This window comes from Vulpes vulpes, chromosome 1 (genome assembly GCF_048418805.1).
Source record: "Vulpes vulpes isolate BD-2025 chromosome 1, VulVul3, whole genome shotgun sequence".
Taxonomy (NCBI): domain Eukaryota; kingdom Metazoa; phylum Chordata; class Mammalia; order Carnivora; family Canidae; genus Vulpes; species Vulpes vulpes.
Window position 1 is genome coordinate 53,561,135 of NC_132780.1, and position 19,656 is coordinate 53,580,790.

Consider the following 19,656-nt stretch of genomic DNA (forward strand, 5'->3'; position numbering starts at 1 on the left):
CTTACCACGTTCCAATTGTGCTTTCTAAGATTTAGTCAATTATTTAATGTTTTCAGTCAAATTTTCAATCATTATGAGTTAGTTAGTTAAAAATAAGATGACTTGTGGGTACGTGATTGGCTTCGTTGGTAGAACACGTGACTCTTGATCTCAGGGATTTGAGTTTAAGCCCCATGTTGTGCCTAGAGCTTATGTCAAAAAAAAATCATTTGTTTGAAGATACCACCACCGAACTCAGTTTTCAGGTTATACTGTCTTTTGAGAGGGTTCTCTTTATTCTTTAGTGAACTGCCAAGCAAAATCTTAGGGACTTTACCAAATTTCATCTATATACGAATGTCACCTATCTATACAAACTCAATGCCTTTTTTTTTTTTTGACCGTTGTTTATGCAGTGATAATAAATGGAAAGTGAAAAATTTTATTATAAAATTTGCACTCCACATCCTCATCTCTACTGCCAGCGTAGTTTCTCACTACTTGTGCTGGGTCAAAACCCTATGTGTTGCGTACTGTCATTAATACCTTCTGCCTAATTAATTCTTCAGCATTTAACGCTTAAGGATTCTATAACTTTTTTTTTTTTTTAAACTTGAGATGCTTAAAGCAGTTGTTTTTCTGATTTTCTGCAGTCACAAAGTACTTTTTCCAGTGCGTTCTTAAGTGGATTTCAAGTCAAATCAAAGTGAAGCCTCTAAGGTTGAGGGGTGAGTGGGGGACGTCGAGAGGCCCTTCCTCACCGCCTCAGTTGGCCCTGCTTTGGAAAATGGAACACTACAGCAAAGTGGCAGGTTCAATTAAAGCTGTGTATGTGCAAAATCAGTGTGAACAGATTAGAGTTACATAATTCTTAAAATTGAAAGAAACTTGAGGTATTATTCTTCATGATGTAGAGTGACTTGTCTGTGACGCTCACACAAGAATGGCAGAGCTGGAGTTGGACCAACTTCTGTCTTCCAGTAGAATCTTCTTTCCTGAACTATCCTATGATAATAATCTAAGAAATATTCTTTCTTGGGACATTGCTATGGCCTAGGAGTGATGACATCCCTTCAGGGGGGCAGTAAGAGCCTCTGGGCGTAAGATGAAGTGTGTGTACACACTCACACACACGCTACGATTCGTGGGGCCGTGTCCCAAAGTGAGGGGTGAGTGAATGCTCAGGACGTAGCCAGGGAACGTGTTTCTCTTCTCCACTCTCTTCATAGCTTATTGCAAGTCACTGATTAGGGTTTAAAATGGCACGATGAATTATGCAGAAGCTGTTTCTGCAGGAGGGGCTGTCTTGCAGCCCTAATGTGGTGCAGATGGAAAGATCTTCTTTTAATCATTGTTCTCACGGTACTTGGAAGCTTTTTGAGGAATAAGCAGTCAGAAGTGGAAGTGAATGGCCTTCAACAGTGAATGAATTCCTTCTGCAGAGAGGAACTGAAACGTATTTATGATGCAGATGGTTGCTCTGTGTTTGAAGGCTCATCCTTGTCATCTGATATTCATGCTTAGAAGCAGAATGTATCCTGAAATACTTGGTTTTAGATGGTTCCACCTGAGAAATTACTTCTGCTCAGGCTGGCCCAACATGTATTATTATTTCTCTTCAAAAGTGGTTACGAGTATTTAAATGCTAGTTCGCTCCAATCATGAAAATATGCAAATTACCTTTCTCTCTCCCTCTCTCTCTCTTTCTGATCCTTAGTTACTACTAAAGAGACTGAATTAGTTAGCATTCCCTTACTTTTATTAGCATAATATTAATGCAAATGATCAGCAAAGGCTTTTTAAAAAAGAAAGCAGAGCCATGGAAAGCAATTAATAACAGTGCTCACTTGCCTCGGCCAGGAAGAGAAAACATTTATGATTAGGTTTCCAACTCTGGTATCTGTGCCAAGGACCACCCACATGGGCCTACAAGGGGTCTTGTTTCTAAAATCAACATCAGCTTGGGGGTTTCAGTTGCAGGGCAAGAAGCCAATCTGAAAAAGGCCGAAAGGGAAATTTTTAGGAGGATATGCAGTTACCTGTAGGTAGTTCTTCACAATTCAGATGCTCTTTAAGCGTGCGTGCTATAGGGTGTATTTCTAAGATGTTGATGTTTAAGCTATAGGCGGAGAAAGTAAAGGAATGGTATTCATGGGCCACCCCAATGTATGTAGATGTAGGAAGGACTAAAAACTGTTCCCAACAAAGGGGTTAATATAAAGAGGACACTGATTAATTCTTTATTTGCTCAGAGGAAATGGGCTTAAGTTGGAAGTAAATTTGAATCAAATAACAGGAAGACATGGTTGGCTCTGGGGAGAGCTTTATAGAATTAGAATGAGGTATAGCAAGAGACTGGAATCTCCCTGCCTACCTACTCTCACTGTGCTGCAGCAATTTCTTAACACTTTCTGGCATCTGTGTGTCTGTCTTTGTTTAACTAGAAGTGAGCCCTGCAAACACCTGCTGCTGCCCTCCTCAGAGCACGGGGCCGACGCTGCCTTGTATTGTTATTTTTCCACATGTTTTATCTGCACTGTTAGGACATGTGTACTCTCCAGGATCAGAGGTGAAGTCTTGTGTTTCTTTGGAAACCCACAGGTTTAGGACCTTACAGTTAATGTGGAGTCGGTATTTGTTGACCGAATGCGTGAATCACAGTGATGCGATCTGTTTATTATTAATAAACAAGAATCCAAGCTCTAGAGCATCATTCCACCAAAACACTGGGGTATTGACTTCATTCCAGTCGCACTGTTCTTTTTAGTATCTACTACTTGAAATGGAAAATATATTTCATTGTGTGGATTAATTTCATGATTAAATCATAATCACAGTTTTTAAGAAATAAAGCTTAAATACAGAATTCTGACTGAGATCCATAATGAAGGAAGACCAATGAATAAATGTACGCATTGTTGTTCAATGGAACTTTTTATTCATAAAGCTCTCTGGTTAAGAAATTAACATTCTTGTATTAGAGTGGTTGGCATATGCTTAGAGCTTCACAAGTACTTCTTATAAAAGCTACACATTTTACTTCATGGAACCTGCTTCAGCAAATAACTCAAGTCTATTATGAGGTGGGAAACACCCTTCCTTTTTTTAAAGATTTATATATTTTTAGAGAGAGAACGTGTGCACAAGTAGGAGGGGGGGAGGAGAGAGAATCTCGAGCATACTCCGTTCTGAGTGCAGAGCTCGACATGGGGCCAGGTCTCATGACCCTGATATCATGACTTGAGCCCAAACCAAGAGTCGGTTTCCCTGAAACTGTCACCCAGGCGCCCCAAGGTAGGACTCCTTAGTAGTTGGCCCTCAAACACCTGAGTGGGGGGAAAAAAAGGCAAAGGAAACAAAGAACCAGAAAACAATTCTGAGTCTTCAATCTTCCCTGTAAATTATGTGACAACTTGAGTCTCTGAAGACTAACCCTGGCAAGATAGTAAGGAAGCTCGTCTTGGATGCCATCGCTCATCCTCACTGTTTTGGTGAACACTGCACAGAAACTGCAGTCCCGGTGGGACCCACACCCTCTTAATCCTTTCATAGTCTCCCTTTAGAACCTACTCAGACTCCATCCTGGTCTCTAAAGGCTCTTTTCTCTGTTCTGTAGCCTGTCGGCCAATCTCGTCCACTCTTAGTCTCCTAAGAGACTATGGTTGGTTCTTCTACTCTCTTTTTTCTGGCAAGGAGGGTTGTCGGTACAAGACCTAGCTGGGATGTGAGGTCCTGAGAGCCTTGGCCAGTGCAGATTGCAGGGCTCATGAAGGTGATCCAGCAGCTGGCCTTTTGGAAAAAAAAGCAGAAATCAATCAACCTGGATGGTTTCTTTGTGGGGAATGTGTGCAGAAAGGAGAATCCAGGTGTCGAACGATGGGGACAGGAGAGGAGAGCAGGAGAGATGGCAACGGGGACCAGAGCTGGGAATCCTTGAGCTGAACGTTGATTTCGTACCAGTTCTCTACAGAGTGCCAGCAGCCCCGGCCAGGTCCAGGAAGGGAACTCTCAAGGGCATCAGCTTCTGGTGGACTTCCTGGCCTGTTCCAAACTCCAGTGTGAAATGACATTTTAGACCCAGATGCCATATTGCTTTTGGTCAAGTGGGCATTTTGCCACCCACGTGAGCAGCAAGTAAACAGTAGGCCAGCATGAGCCTGGTGACAGCGGGAGACTCTGAAGTGCCTTGTTCATATACTTCCAGTTTGGAGGATTTAATCCTCCGAGAATTTGATGTGCCTCTGGGGGGCATTTGTACCAGAGCTCAGCGTGCCCATAATTCTGCTGGAGGATGTGATAAGGCTAGGAATAGCTTTAGTCATGTTTTCTTATTGAATTATTTTTTTTTTCTTTGCCTTCTGCATTTCCTCTGCTCACCCTCCCAGGGTTCCCTTCATTTCTTCCCATAAAACCCTTAACCCATCCCTCATGGTCACATCAGGTCTCACTGCCCCCTGAGCCCTGTTCCTGAACTCCAAACAGAGCTCAGTGGCTTTTATTGAAAACACATATGGTGGTGGGATTTTTCTTTTGTTTTGTTTCCCTTCAAATGTTAGGCTTACGGTCCGTTGCCCCCCCCCCCCCCCCCCCCGAAAGTATTTTACAATTAGAAATGACCTTGAGTTCCCCGTGTTCTTATTTTTAGTGTATCATTCGGGTCTAACCTGCATTCACGTATCTTGTGTTGGGTCAGCTGAAATTCTAAAACATACTAGGGAAAAAAAGAGGTCTTAGATAATCTCATTTAAAGAGAAAGAAATTGCTCTCCAATAGTCACATATTCTACTTTGTAACTGAAGAGCGGAAGAGACATGCCGTGAAAACATAATGGATGAATTGTTTCTAAGCTTGGCTAAATTATTTGATTAGCTGAAAATTTTTTCTCCACCCCCTCTATCTCCTCGGCAGAGCTGACTTTCAGCACCTGGCTTATAAAAACACTTCCTGGCCTTCAGTACTTATGGGTGGAACGTTATGGTATTTGAAGGTCATTTGGAGCTCTCCATAAAATTACACTTTGCAGCCGAAGCGGAGCAGGTTTCTTCTTTCTTATCCCAGTAGTTGCCATGCTGCTGCTGCTGCTGCTGCTGTTTTCAGTTGTTTCATTACTATTCGTTAGTGTCCTTTTGAAATAATGTATGAATATCCTCTTCCTATTTATTGTATGGAGCATAAACACGGAGATCCTTCCACTTTGAACGTGTTCTTCCAGTGTCTGTGGCCTTTCTTCCGCTGGCTGGTGGAAGGTGGATGCATACTTCCGTGGCCCCCCTGACACATGAGGTGATCTCTCAACCTTATGTCAGCAAATAATCACAACGGGGCACCTGGGTGGCTGAATCCATGAAGTGTCCAACTCTTGATTTCTGCTCAGGTCATGATCTCAGGGTTATGAGAGCGCGCCCTGCCTCCGGCCCTGTGCCAGGCATGGAGCCGGCTTGATGTTCTCTCTCATCCTGTGCATCTGCCCCCACCTGGGCTCATGCTCCTGTTTTCTCTCTCTCTCTCTCAATAAATAAATAAATAAATAAATAAATAAATAAATAAATAAATAAACAGAAAGAGGCAAGAAGAGTTTAATAATAATGCCCACATTTCTTCCAGATTATGCCAATGTCTTTAATTATTATCAAAAGGGCTTTCTTTTTTTTCTTTTTTTTTAAATCCAACTATGCCTTGGGCCCCTGTTTTTATTAGCTTAGGAAAGTCCATGTGAATATGTATGTGAAAGCCTTACGGTGGGCAAGAGGTCTGCCCACGGGCAGTAAGTAAAACCAGTATCCTATCCAGTACTATTAAACTAAAAGATATTAGTGTTCACAGTCTGGCGTTGTATTAACAGAGATTTCGTTAGTACCTGTCCGAGGAGAGGCGTCGTGTATCAATAGCAGCCGCCTCCATGACATGGCCTGCCAGCCCCGGGGCCCCAGGGCTCAGTGCTCTGGGGCCCCAGGGCTCAGTGTTCCAGCGCCCGCACCACCCGGACCTGCAGGGGGGGGGGGTGCGGTGCGGGGGACACTGTCCCCAGGGGACAGAAGGGCCCAGGTGCCCTCTGCTGCTTCCGTTTGTTTTGTTGTTGTTTTGAGTCTTTAACTTTTTTTTAAACCAAGAGAACACAGAGGAGGGAGGAGCGGAGCGAGTTGACCTCCTGGGAGCTCCCCAACCTCTTCCAGCCGAGGTCCAAGGACAGGTGTCCCCGCTCTGCGCCTCCTGCGCTGGGATTGATGCGGCCTGATTGCCAATCGTGACTTTCCCTGCACAGTGTCGGATCACCTGGAATCGTGAATTATAGAACCCGTCGTCAACGCCACTCTTGGTTTCGCTACGTGCAATGCAAACTGAGGAAGATCGGGGTGTCTGAGGGAAAAAAAAAAGTAAATTCTACGCTTTCGAGTCTATTTGGTATAATAAAATGACTACTGAAGAAGAAGTGAGGACACTAATCTTGGTTCTACCAAGACTTTAGGAAAATTCAACCCTCGGGCCTCATTACCTCATCTAGAAAATGATGGGATAGCTTTGAGTCCCTGGGGTCCAAAACCCTTCTAAAGTGCCTGCTTCGGTAAATATGGCTTTATCTAAAATACACTTGGTCATTATGGTTGAGGGTGAGTTATGGCATAAGAACTTATTTGGGGATTTTTTTTTTTTTTTTTTGGTGCATTACAAACAGAACAAGAAAGAAAACAAAAATAGACCTTACTCTGTTTGTCTCCCAACCGACTGGGCTTCTTTCTATGCACTGGAAGTGAACTTTGGGATAAGGAGCATGCCAGAAAGTGTAGCTCTTTTAGAGAGAATCTTGTGAAAAAAATAGAGCAAGACCAAATCCCAGCATCCAAAGGACTTCAAAAAAGCAGACTTTAGTCCACACTGGTGCCTCTAGAAGGTGCAGAATGAGCGACACACTGATGCGTATAGCAGCAGGACTCTTGACAGGGTGAGGTCCAGAAGGTAGAGATTGGACCACATAGGTAAATTTGAGTTCAAAGATAAGGTCCTCATTCCAAGTAAATTTGCCTTAAGATGGTTGAAGAAGAGAGAGATGCATGAGAAAGGAGTGTTAAGGAAAATGCGCATTTTCAGATACCCTGGTCCACAGGGGGGCTCAGCCTCTTAAACATGATAAATAAAAGCAAATGATGAAAGACATTGGCAAGGCAGGGGTTTTAGAATGACGTTCTATCCTTTGTCATTGAAGGATAAATTAAATATGGTTATATCATTGGAACAAGTCCCAGTTTTGATGAAAGGCTGTAAAACTAAACTAAAATAAACAAAGAAGTAGGTCAAGAGTCACCGGGAAGGCATGGCTGTGTCTTTCAGTAAGGCTTTCTGGAGCGTTGCCCGTAGAATTGAGAAGGGCTTTTTGAGATCCATTAGGTGTTGTTTTTGAGAAATCCTAGAACAGTGGTTTTCAAAGTGTCGTCCTGGAACACCTGCGGGGGAGGGGGGGCTGTCTCAAGACCCTTTTAGGAGTCCAGGAGATCACAACTGTTTTCATAGGAACACAAAGACGTTATTGGCTTTTTCAGTCTCATTCTCTCATGAGAACACAGCAGAGTTTCCCAGAGACGACACGATGTGCAGTATCACAAAAGATTGAATGCAGAGGCAGATGTGAGAACCCACATGTCTTCTATTAGGCCAGGCTTTAAAGACAGTTTCAAAAAATGTAAAACAATGCTACTCATCTCACTACTTTTTTCTTTTTTTTTTTTGTATGGAAAATAGGTCCCCGCCCCCCCCAAAGTAACTCATATTAAGATGTTGATTATTCTTTTTAAATAATTAGTATTTTAATTTTTCTTTCCAATTATAATAGCTAATAGCGTACATATCAATAGATATAACCTACTTAAGCAAAAGCTCTTTGGGAGTCCTTGAAAATTCTTAAGCGCAGAACAGGTCTTGAGAGCAGCATGTTCAAGCATGGCTGTCCTACAGGTCAAGTATTTTTTCTGAACCTTAGAAGAGGCCAAAGGTGACCTTATTCCAGTGTGGGAGGGGCAGTTATTTATAGTTAGCAGTTTTACAGGTCACAGTGATACTAAGTGGTGTGCCCTCTTGGGGGTTACCCAGGAGGCATTCCTGGAGGCATTCCCGGTTGGTAACTCACAGCACACAAAGCAGTCGAGGCTATTGGTATTTTTCCCATTTTATAGGTAGGAAAAGTCAGAGAAGTCAAATGATTTCTCCAAAATCAAAGAGATAGTTCAGGAGATCCTGAATCCTTTGGTCCTTATGGCGCCCAGCCCCAGGTATCTGCATGTCATTTCTCTGCATTGGTCCTGGGATAAGTCACCTGTCAGCATGTTTCCTTCTAGCAGACCCGGCACCGTCCACCTCCCTGGGAAGAACCGATCGTGTCAGACCAATTTACCGTTCTCTAAGCCAGTATAACTAAGAGGCATGAATGATACCAGTGCATTTGAGATTCACTGACCAGGGGGAAAAAATACCAGTGAACGGGATAAAATATACCTGGGGAAAATAGGACAAAGCCCCGCTTTTTGTAAACACAGCATAAGAACCTGCTCGCTAGAAGAAGAAGAAGGGATGTTCCCTGAAGGCCCATAAGGGTCTGTGAAGTTACTATTTGCTGATGAGGTTGGCACCCAGGAGGGCAGGCCCAGCCATGACACGGGGGCACGTGGGCCGTATGGGGGCATGGGCCCACGGAAGCCACTTCTTTCGGAGGACAGGGTCCAGTTCTGTTGTCACAGAGCTGTACAAGGTGAGAAACGTGATGGTTCCCGCAGAGCGGCCCTGGGATGACTGGCATGTGGGATTCTGGGGGGCACATAAGAAAAACATAGAACAGTTGTTTGCCGGTGAGTCAGGTGGGATAATTGATAGTTGCCTGGGGGGACAGACCCTGGCGTTTCTTTGATTTCAGCACCGTGTGTTGGCTCGGTCTTCTGGAAATCTAAAATATTTCTGCCGCGTGCGTCATCGTTATGTCTAGCAGATGTTACTTTATGCTCCGAAACCCAATTTGCAGAACGAACGTGGTATCGGATAACACACCCCTGAGAACAGAAGAGAGGGACTGGTTAACTGGCCTCCTCCCGGGACAGTTGTAAGAGGGACCACACTTCCAGCCCTGCCTGCCCAGAGTTCACAAGTAGAGTGTATTCTAAGAAAAGAAGTGACAAAACACATTTATTGATGTAAACTGTAATCGAAAAATGTTCAGCTACATATTTAGAGAAAATGCAGCATCCACGGATCCACGATGCCGGGGAGGACAATCAACCACCGAATGGCTGCCTCCTCCCGCTTCCGTGCTCTGATGTTTAAAAAAAGAAAACCTTTCTTCGAACATTTACCGATAATCCAAAAAAAGAAAAAAAAAAAAAAAACAAAACCCTCCATTCCATGACTCCATATCATCAGGTCATTATAAGAAAAAAAAACAGACCTATTCAGCTTTGAATCTTATTAAAGTAAAAATATTGAGTCTATTCATTAGCACTAGGCGATTAGACTTTTGCTTTATGCCTATTTTGAAAGCAGGGCTTGATATAGAAGGTATTTACGTAACAATGCTGTTGCTCAATGCCCTTATGGTTTTTCTGCACCCGCTATCTTAATGGAAATTTACTGGAAAATTCTTGCCAGAATAAACACATTCCTTCAGAAGTGAAAAGCTTAACGTGCTTTAATTCAACTGCACCTCTTTTCTGCAAGCAGATAAGCCAAGGTATTGGGCACCGGTCGTGAGGCCTCCGCAGGACCCTGGCGTCTCCCAGCGCTGGGGGCGTGGGCAGCAGCTCAAGCTGCAGGGCATCCAGGGCACGAGCACGGCCCGGGGCGTCTGCGCTTTTGCTGAGGAACCCGCCTGAATCCTGGGTGTTCTGCAGAAGGCCTTGAAGACGTGAGCCCCTGGCGAGGACAGGCCGCGTGCGTGGGTTGGGCTGCTGGTCCAGGCTACAGCCACAGTTCAGGGTTTTGAGGAGAGCGCTTTCTGTTCACATTTTACTTTAAGCATCAGGAGTATGGACTCCAAAGCGAGAGGCCTGAAGGCAGGGCCAGGGCCAAGGGTAGGGGCCGATGGGCCACGGACGACGTGGGAACAGGATGGCTGGCTGCCTCCCCAGGGACGGGGGACAGCTCCTGGCCTTAGGGCGGGGAGGCGACCAGTGGACAGTGGAGGCCCGAGGAGGGGAATCACGCAAACCTGCCCGGCCTCCCCCTGCCAGCCCTGCCCCGCACGTGCAGCGGCGCTGTTGAAGGGCGAGCGTCCCTGATGGAGGGAAACTGGCCCAGCTTATGACGCCAAGGAGTCGGTCGTGCTGTGTTTACTTGTAGCAACAGGCAGCGAAGTGTTGTGACTTGGCACCTGTGTTGGAATTGGGGCCCCTTGGTGGCTCAGTGGCTAAGCGGGTGCCTTCGGCCCAGGGCGTGACCCCGGGGTCCCGGGATCCAGTCCCGCTTGAGCTCCCCGCAGGGGCCTGCTTCTCCCTCGGCCTGGGTCTGCCTCTCTCTTTGTGTCTCATGAATAAGTAAATACAATCTTTAAAAAAAAAACAAAAACCAAAACGGTTGGAATTAAACTGCTAGGTCAAATTGACCGGACTTTAGTGACCTTCTCCCTTATGTAGTATTACATCCTGCTGTTTGAATGATTACGGGAAAGGCCAGTTTAAATGTGAAAATGTTCACAAACCATTAAAGAATTTACGCTTATGGTATTTCTAAATTTTCTTATGTGTAGTGAGAAAACCAATGTAGCAAAAATATTACCTCCTAACATCCTCCTGGGAGATAAAAGAGCAATTTGAAATTAGAATAACAAAAGACTAGTTCCCCAACCATTGTCCCCACTCAAATTATGTTTTTTTTGTTTTTGTTTTTTAAAGATTTATTTATTTATTTATTTATTTATTTATTTATTTATTTATTTATTCATGAGAGAGAGAGAGAGAGAGAGGGGCAGAGACACAGGCAGAGGGAGAAGCAGGCTCCATGCAGGGAGCCCGATGTGGGACTTGATCCCAGGACCCCAGGATCACACCCTGGGCAGAAGGCAGATGCTCAACCACTGAGCCACCCAGGCGGAGCCCTCATCAAGATTTAATCTGTTGCTTTTTAGGAACAGTTTTAGGTTTAGAAGAAGTCTTGCAATAACTTACATGAAATGGAAAGGAAAAATGGTTTATCACACCCTATTTTTTTTTTTTTTTTACCGGTATTTGTTTTTTGACAGTGAAATTCCTACTCATCCTACAAACATATAATCACTGGTATGTCAAGTTAAATAGCTTCAAAACACACATCTCTTTGGTTCTTTTTTAAGAGGAACTTACAGAGTTTCCAAATTGTTCACTCAGTACTGTGTTGTTTTAGAAATTGTGCTACTTCCTCATGTATTAAAATGAATCATGTTTTCTTTTGACTTTATAGCCGTAAATATGGCCAGTGCACGATGAACCAGGAGATCACCAAAGTCACCGAAAAGCCTCCATTTGACCGATCAGGTTCTCAGGATTCTCTGGATGAACTCTCTATGGACGACTACTGGACAGAAGTAGAAAATATCAAGAAATCTAGTGAGAACAGACAAGATCAAGAGGTGGTGGTTGTCAATGAGCCTGATGGTAATAACTCACTGAATAAAACTTCTGTCTGTTTGTATCCGTGTTTGTGGGAGATGACTCCCTGGGAAGGAAGAGGACAGCCGCAACAATGAAAATTAAGGATAGGACAACCGAGATAGGATAATGCTCGTTGGCCTTTCAGGTTGAAAAGTACTTGTTGGCGGCGTATTCCTGGATGCAGCTGCCACATTTCGGTAGCATGAGTTAAGTTCACCGAGTCTGAGATGGGGTTAGAACCTTGTTGGCTAGGCTTAGTGTCATGGACTCCTAGGATGAGACGTGATCTTTGAAGTGATCTAACCTTCCTTCTGTGGTAGCCACATGGCTCTTGTGATCACTGCTTTGCAGTGATGCCATGTTTCCATGGGTCAGTCAGCTTGAGCTGTCTGGATGTTCTTCATTTTATTGATTTGAAATCTGCCGTCGTCTACCTTGGACATGGTTTTTGCCTTTTGGAAGAACACAGCAAGGCTACTCTACATTTACGGGTTAACCTTTCAGATGTTTGAAGATGCTTGTCTTGTTCCTCACCGTGTTCTTCTGGAAAGAAAAAATGATTTACCTAAGCCAGTCCTCGTGGTGGTTTTCAGACCTACCTCAGCCCTGGTCTTCTCCGTGCGAGTATACGAGGCTGGATAGCTGGCCTGGGGGTATGGATTTGGACAGTGTAGGATGGCATTAGTGTTTTCAGCCTCCATATTTGCTTCTTTCTTATATTTGGTCCATAATTTGTCTCCAGTTTCTTTCCAGCTATATATACTTCCCCACACTGTGTATTGTTATAGTTGATATTATAGAAGAAACATTTTTTTTTACCTTCAAATTAATACTGTCTCTTTCCATCTCATAAATTCAAGCAGTCACCAAGTTTTTGATGACCAATTCTGGCATCTATATATTAGCTTCTTTTCTTTCTTCTTCTTCTTCTTATTAAAAATTACATTTAAAAAATTCCAAGTAGGCTCCATGCCCAGAGTGGGCCTTGATCAAGAGTCACATGCTCTGCTGACTGAGCCAGCCAGGTTCCCCATTTTAACTCTCTCTGCCTTGTGCCATCCATAGATTTGTAAGTACGTTTTGGGGATGTCAAATGATCCGGATGCTGAAAGAATAATGACAGTCAGTGCCTCCTGACCCACTAATACTGATCTCCTTCCCAACAGAGGACTTCTTAAGGCAATGACTTGGCCCTGTGCTGTTAAACGGCAGAATCTACGTAGGTTTTTTTTCCCCCTTGCTATGACGTTTTTTGAAAAATCTACCAATAATACTTTAAAGAGAAAAACTGGAGATTTTTCTTAACGTTTCTTAGATTTGTAAGATTAACACGAACTCGTTCTTTTGTTTGTCCTCCTTTATTTTGCTCACGTTACCAGTAAATTTATTTTCTCACGTTACCAGTAAAATCGGGCTTGCTTGTGAAAATCAGTGTACGGCCCATATTTCCTGTCTCAGTGTTTCAAGATGGAAGCAGCAGACCAGTGGTCCTGCTGAATGAGAAGATACTTGTCAGAAAATAGCGTTCAAGCCTGATCCGTAGCCACGTGTCATTATCTATTTCATAATTTTCCAAGACTAAAATGAGTTCATAGATAGTCGCTCCTAATGTGATTATGGAGAAGAACTGAGAAGGTTCCTAACATGCCCACGTCTGTTCTTTGGCTTTAAGCGGTTTGAGGTTCACCCCCACTTTTTAGTGGATCGAGCGACTCTGTTTTCAGATATTGTTTACTTATCGTGTCAATATCTGCTTCTTTTCCCTGGGAAATTGGTTTTCTACACGTATGTGGAGTCCTACCTTAACAGCATTGATAGTAAGGGCAGACTTTTTATGTCAGTAAACAGGTTTTATGGCCCAACATGCAGAGTGCCTGGCACTACTTTATGTTTCTTAAAACTGAGGATATTAATACTAGATTTCTGCCGTCGAGGAGCTTATACAATGTGGAAGGATACGCAGGCTCTTCCCATGTGGCCTTCCCTCATGCAGAGCAGCCAGGACAGCTCTGCTCTACGTTATGGATGAGAAAACGGAGTAGGCTTGAGGCCAAGTGACTGGTCCAACGGGCGGGGGCTGTCAAGGAAGAGAAACGAAGTGTTGACCAAGGGTTTTTGGGTCTCAAGTCATCGGTCTTTCACTTTCCTCTATAAACTTACTGCTTGGAGGGAATCGATTCTTGTTATCTTTCTGTTTTTCTGTAATTTTCATAGAACTTACACAATATTTGCCTTACTGTTTACTTTGTACTTCTAGCATTTTGAATTGATATTATGCAATTAATTTCCTATAATAAATTTTTTTTAATTGTAGAAAACATGAAAGGGGGTTGAAAACTTAATTTGCAGTTGGTTAGTTCTTGATGCCTGGATGCTCTTTATCCTTTGCCATACTCCGTGGCAGCTATGGTGAACGGAGAAAACAAGCCTTTCCATCAGTTAGTGTTGGACTCTGGGGCACAGATGAAGTTAAGCCAAGAAACGGGTCTTTAGGTCCAGTGTTAACTTCCTTCTGTAACTTGATGGAAGTAAGTTATCTTTTCGTTGCTTGCTCATCTCGAGAAAGGGACCAGTACTATCTTCCCCTAGTTAACCTGCAGGGACGTTATCGAGGTTAATCACATGTGCAGTCATTTAAAGTTTTTAATTGCGTTTATATGAAATGGATCTAAAATTTGATATCTTTGTGGCTGGAGTTTATGGCAGTTGTCCAAGTTCCAGATAATGACTTAGCACAGCAGTTTGATTTCGGTAGAAGAATGTCAGTAAGCGTGTTTGAAATGCTGGAAAAAAAATGCAAAAGTTTTCGTATTTTGTGATCCTTCAACTCCATTTTTCTCTACTGTTTCAGAGGGAGAACTGGAAGAAGAATGGCTCAAGGAGGCTGGTTTGTCCAATCTCTTTGGAGAATCTGCTGGAGATCCCCAAGAAAGCATGGTGTTTTTGTCAACATTGACCCGGACCCAGGCAGCAGCTGTTCAGAAACGGGTAGAGACAGTCTCCCAGACCTTGAGGAAAAAAAACAAACAGTACCAGATTCCTGACGTCAGAGACATATTTGCTCAACAGAGAGAGTCCAAAGAAAAAGTAGGTTTTCTTCTTTTTTTGATGTTAAAGCAACGGAATGATTGCCTTGAATTGATTGGACCAATCTAGCTTATTAATTCAGATCATTAAAATCCCAACGAGCACTTGTATACCAGCCACTAAAGCCTGGTGCTGGCAGGGATCCAGACAGACCCAGTCCCTGTCCTTCTAGAACCTATACCGCAGGGGCAGAAAATAAAACAAGTTAGAATTCAGTGTGATAATCTCTGTGTTAGGTTTCCTTGCAGCGTTAGGCATGGCCCTGACCCTCAGAACATGTGACTCCCAGTTGTTACTTACAGAAAAGTGGGAGGTAAGAGATTCTTCTGCATTTATTAACTTCTGCAGGAATATTCGCTTTTCCTGAGGCTCATTTGGGGATGAATCGAAGTAGGGGGAGTGAGATGAGGGAGCTAGCCGCAGTATAATTAGAAACCAGGAACCCTGAAATATGAAATAACTTCCCCTTTGTGTCTAGTGCTTAACACAGTGCCTAGCACATAGAAGATTTGAGTAAATATTTGTCAAGATGATTAATTAATTATGAAAGCTGTTGGAATCTGGGAGAGACGGTGGGACTGGAGGATCAAGGGATAGCAGGGTAGGTGTGGTGAAAGTGAGAGACCTCTGCGGCCTCGAACACCCCCATGGTGGGCTGCTTGTTACTCATCCATGAGGACAGAAGGAGCTTGCGCGAAACGTAGATTAATATGGTCTCTTCCTCTATCAGGAAGATCTTGCTTCTGAAAAAAAAAAAGTTGGCTGAACTAAATGGCATTCTTAGGGTTAAAGTTGATTTACATTCTGGATTATTCTCAGGTGTACTGAGTAGTCCTGGCCTAGAAGGCCCAGGAGGGTTGTTGGGACGAGAACAAACCAACGGAATCCTGAACAGTGACGACGGTAGTGATAATCACTGCCACCACTGATGAACGCTTACTGTGCTAACTACTTTCCCTGCGTTATCTCATTTAATCCTTGCAGCTGTCCTATGAGTGAGGAGGTATTACCATTTCCATTCTATGGCTGAGGCTCATAGACTTTAAGTAACTTGCTCAATGTCCCGTAGACCGTAAACCCAAATTTGTGTGACTTCGAAGTATGTGCTTTTAACCACGATGTATTCCGCTATATTTGGGTTTCCATGTAAGATTCTGATGCTAAGTGATCCGAACATGAGATTCCGTATTGATCATGACTGAAGGGTAGCAAAAATCCTCTGATTCCAAAAAAAAAAAAAAAGAAAAAGAGAGCAAGAGAGAGAGAGATAGAGATAGATACCTTGTATTTAAGGTATCTTTCTATCATGTAGAGGTTTTTTTCTGTGTGTGTGTGTGTGTGTGTGTGTTATAGACATTTTATTCTTCCGAGAAATCCTTAATAGCTTCAGATTGCTACTCTATTTGCGTGGGCAACTGTGGATCAAATCCAGTCTATTTGATGGGAGTTTTAGGGTCACTGGATTGCTGCGGGCAGGTCTCTTGCTGCTGTGAGGCAGTTAAACCTTGCTTACCACCCAGTGGTTATTTGGGACAGCCACTGAAGTCGAAGGCCTGGACTAGGTTTCCAGATCAGATGTAGGAAAATGAATGGTGAGGAAATACAGTATTATGACATTTCCTTCCCAATTAAAGAACTCTCCCTGAGAGAGTTAAGAGGAAGTAAGATGGGGGAGGGGGAGGAACTGAGCCTAAGCAAAATATCTACTGTGGGACTCCTGCCAGGCTCCAAGAGGATGTTGCTGCTCAGTGCAAGCAGCAGCATTTTCCAGCGAATCCTTGGTAATATCTAAGCCACATGGTTTGATTCCAAGGTAATCGGTGGATTGTATCATCTGATGGCACCATTAACAGAGAACTAGCACAAGCAAATTAGAATAGCGTTAGCTTGCTTACACTGCATGCCTTTAATTGGAACCCCGCCACCCATTAGAAATACGTCCCCCGTACCTCAAGGGATCATGGAGCAGCAGCCACTTCACTTGCAGTTCTTTTGTCCTCAAACAAGTACAGATTCGGCTCTTGCATTTTAAATGCTTCCTGACGAAGCCCTCGCTGACTCTGGGCAACACGATACAGACACGAGTACCACCTGCATGGTTATCGTCACTTGCTAAGGAAAACAGTTCTGACCACGGGCCCCCAGATGTGTGTTTGTGTGGAAGATCAGCGCGGCTCAGTGTGCCCATGGTTCGGGGGAGGGCTAGCTCATGGGTGAGGAGACCCCCGTGCGCTTCCGTGATTGAGTAGTCACTCTGCACTGTCCTGAGCTGTCTGCCTCTAGGGGCTGCACCGGTGGCCTCTGTGTCTGCTCCAGGGCCTTCTGGACCCTTCCTAGCCTGCAGGTGAAGGGGAGAGCCCTTCTGGCTAAAGGCATGAGGTCAGAGGTGGGATTTGTCATCCTTTCAAACACTTTATTTGAATAGAGATGAAAAGCCAATAGAGTATGATTTAAAAAAAAAAAAGATTCTTTCAGACCCCTGTGTATGATTGATCGAGGCTCCCCTTCCTGATTCCTAAATTCCTTCCGAAGACTTCCTCGGAAGGAGGAAGTGTTACCTGGCCACTTACTGGGTTCTACTATGTTCTACTATGTCTATAAACCCGCGGAGGACTACAGGTTTTACAGTTTTCAGGTGTCCCTGCCCCCCACCCGCCTCCCCCAAACCTCTTGGAAAGAGAGTTCCTTTGAATATCTGAGCTCATAGTACCTGCTTGGTCATTTAGTTTTAATTTATCTCACATTTATTACTAAGGGCTTTTTTTTTTTTTAATTTGAGAATTTTGATTTTATTACCTACATGTCAGCTTGTAATTTTGTTTTATAACAGTGTTATCGAAATATAATTCACATCCCATCTCATTCACCCATTTAAAGTCTACAATTCAGTGATTTTTAGTATATTCACAGATTTATCACCATCACTGCAGTCAGTTTTGGCACATTTTCATTATCCCCCAAAGGAAGCCCATTAGCTCTCGTTCCTGTATTCCCCTCCTCTCCCCCAGCAACCACCAGTCCAGTTTGTGTCTGTCTAGGATTTGCCTATTCTGGACATTTCATAGTAAGGAAGGAATCCTATCCTGTGACTCGTTCCTTTGACTTAGTATAACGTGTTCAAGGTTCATGCACGTTGTAGTCTGTACCCAGGACTCAGTTCTTTTTATTGCTGAGTAATATTTCATTGTGTGGATAGACCACATTTCGTGTATCTACCCTGTTACTGGATAGTACCAGTTTTTTGTAAGTTTGTCTTTACCCCTCAACTAAATAGTGGTGTACTTGATGGCAAGGACCCCCCCCCCTTTTTTTAAGAATTATTTATAAAAAAAAAATGCATTTCTTAGAGAGAGAGTGGGGGGAAGGGCCGAGGGAGATGGTGAAAGTATCCTCAAGCAGACGCCCCGCTGAGCACAGGGCCGGACAGCCTGACCCAGGGGGCTCCGTGGACCCCAGGACCCTGAGGTCATGACCTGAGTGGAAATCCAGAGTCAGGCACTTAGCCAGCTAAGCCACCTAGGGTTGCCGGATGGCAACCCCACAGGGCTGAGTATTGTGTCTTACACGCCGGGCAGCAATCCGATATTTGTGGGATGATTACTTATTTGTTGATTATAGCTGCAGTACTTCTTTTCTGTGGTGGTTGTAATTCTGCGTGTGTTTCTTGTACTCTGAAGGTTAGTAATGGAATTATTTACAATATCATTTCTCCGGTTGTGAGTTGGAGATGACTCAATGGCCCACTTTCTATCTTTAGGCTCCAGATGGCACCGACTTACAGTCAGTCAGAACAGATGAAAACAAACATCAAGGAAAAGATGGTATGTTGGACCTGTTCTCTTGTGTTTCCCTGTATATTAGCACCGCAAACAGATACAACCTTTTAAAACATTCACCTTCAATTCTAGTAAGCCAATGATTAAGACGCCGATAGAAAGTGCCCAAGTAGATAATTACATAAGGCTGGGAATATCGTGGGTCTTTTTTTTGTCGTTGTTGTTAATGATTGTGTTTCTCTGTCCTAACATCTCTGTGCATGGTCCGTTTCCCCAAATGTTTACCTAATTTAATTTACTCAGGAACTGTACATAGGAGCTACTGTTTGGAACCCATTTTACAGATGAGAATACAGAGGTTTACAGAGAGGAAGTCACCTGCCCAGGGCCGTACAGCTGCTAAGTGGAGCCAGAGATTTTGGAACTTCATTCTGAAATCATAAGTTCTTAATTCAGAAATGGATTCTTTTTCAGAAAGCCTGTAAAGGCGTAAAAACTCGGGGTCTTGGGGGGAGCAATTCATTATAATTCTTTTCATCCTTTTTCTCCTCTATACCTGTTACTTCAGAAATGGATTAGAAATTCAGGGCACGGAATGAAAATAAGTATTAAGGCTTCATTAGCACTTAATCAAGAAAGAATTTATAGCTTTTTTTCCTTATTTACAAAAAGGAAAAAATACTCCAAATGAAGCTTAAAAATCTAATCCTTACTGTTGTTATTTAAAAACCGTAGCAGGGGTGGTCTGTGGCTGCCTGATTCCAGCTCAGAACTTGTCCCTTTGTTTTGTTTATGTTCTTAAGACCCGGCACCTGTGGGGCTCCTGCCATTAATAGTGTTGCATTAGGAATGGAAGCCCTGGGGGGAGTAAGAGGCCGCGAGTGGGGGGCTGGGGAGCATTTCCACCTTCTCATCACAGTCCTGCTAGTCCAAGGTTACCTGTGAGGTCTTGGAGTCTCGGGACATCGGTGCGTCTATTTTTCCTCCCATCCTTCTCTGGGAACCTTTGTCCTGCGCCCCTGCCTTTATAAATGCGTAAGTGGGTGCCTAGCGCGTATGGACACGCGCACGTCTGTAATTCCTACCCACGGAAGCACCTGCCTCTGTGTCGAGGCTTCTTGAGTTATATATGCAGTTTTCTATCAGAATGAAATGAGGGCTTGCGCCTCTGCGGACGGCGAGCACGGGGTGGCACATGGCAGGGCCCGCAGGGC

General features: G+C 43.8%; 1 protein-coding gene across 3 annotated transcripts in view; it reads left to right on the forward strand.

Moving 5' to 3' along the window:
* ARHGAP18 (Rho GTPase activating protein 18) overlaps positions 1-19,656 on the forward strand; it is a 116,841-nt gene that overhangs the window by 48,145 nt on the left and 49,040 nt on the right. For all 3 annotated transcript variants that reach the window (XM_026013392.2, XM_072764546.1, XM_072764543.1), the window contains exons 2-4: positions 11,389-11,582; positions 14,431-14,666; positions 18,424-18,487. In XM_026013392.2, the coding sequence (XP_025869177.1) occupies positions 11,389-11,582; positions 14,431-14,666; positions 18,424-18,487 (494 nt within the window). The remainder of the gene's footprint in view (positions 1-11,388; positions 11,583-14,430; positions 14,667-18,423; positions 18,488-19,656) is intronic.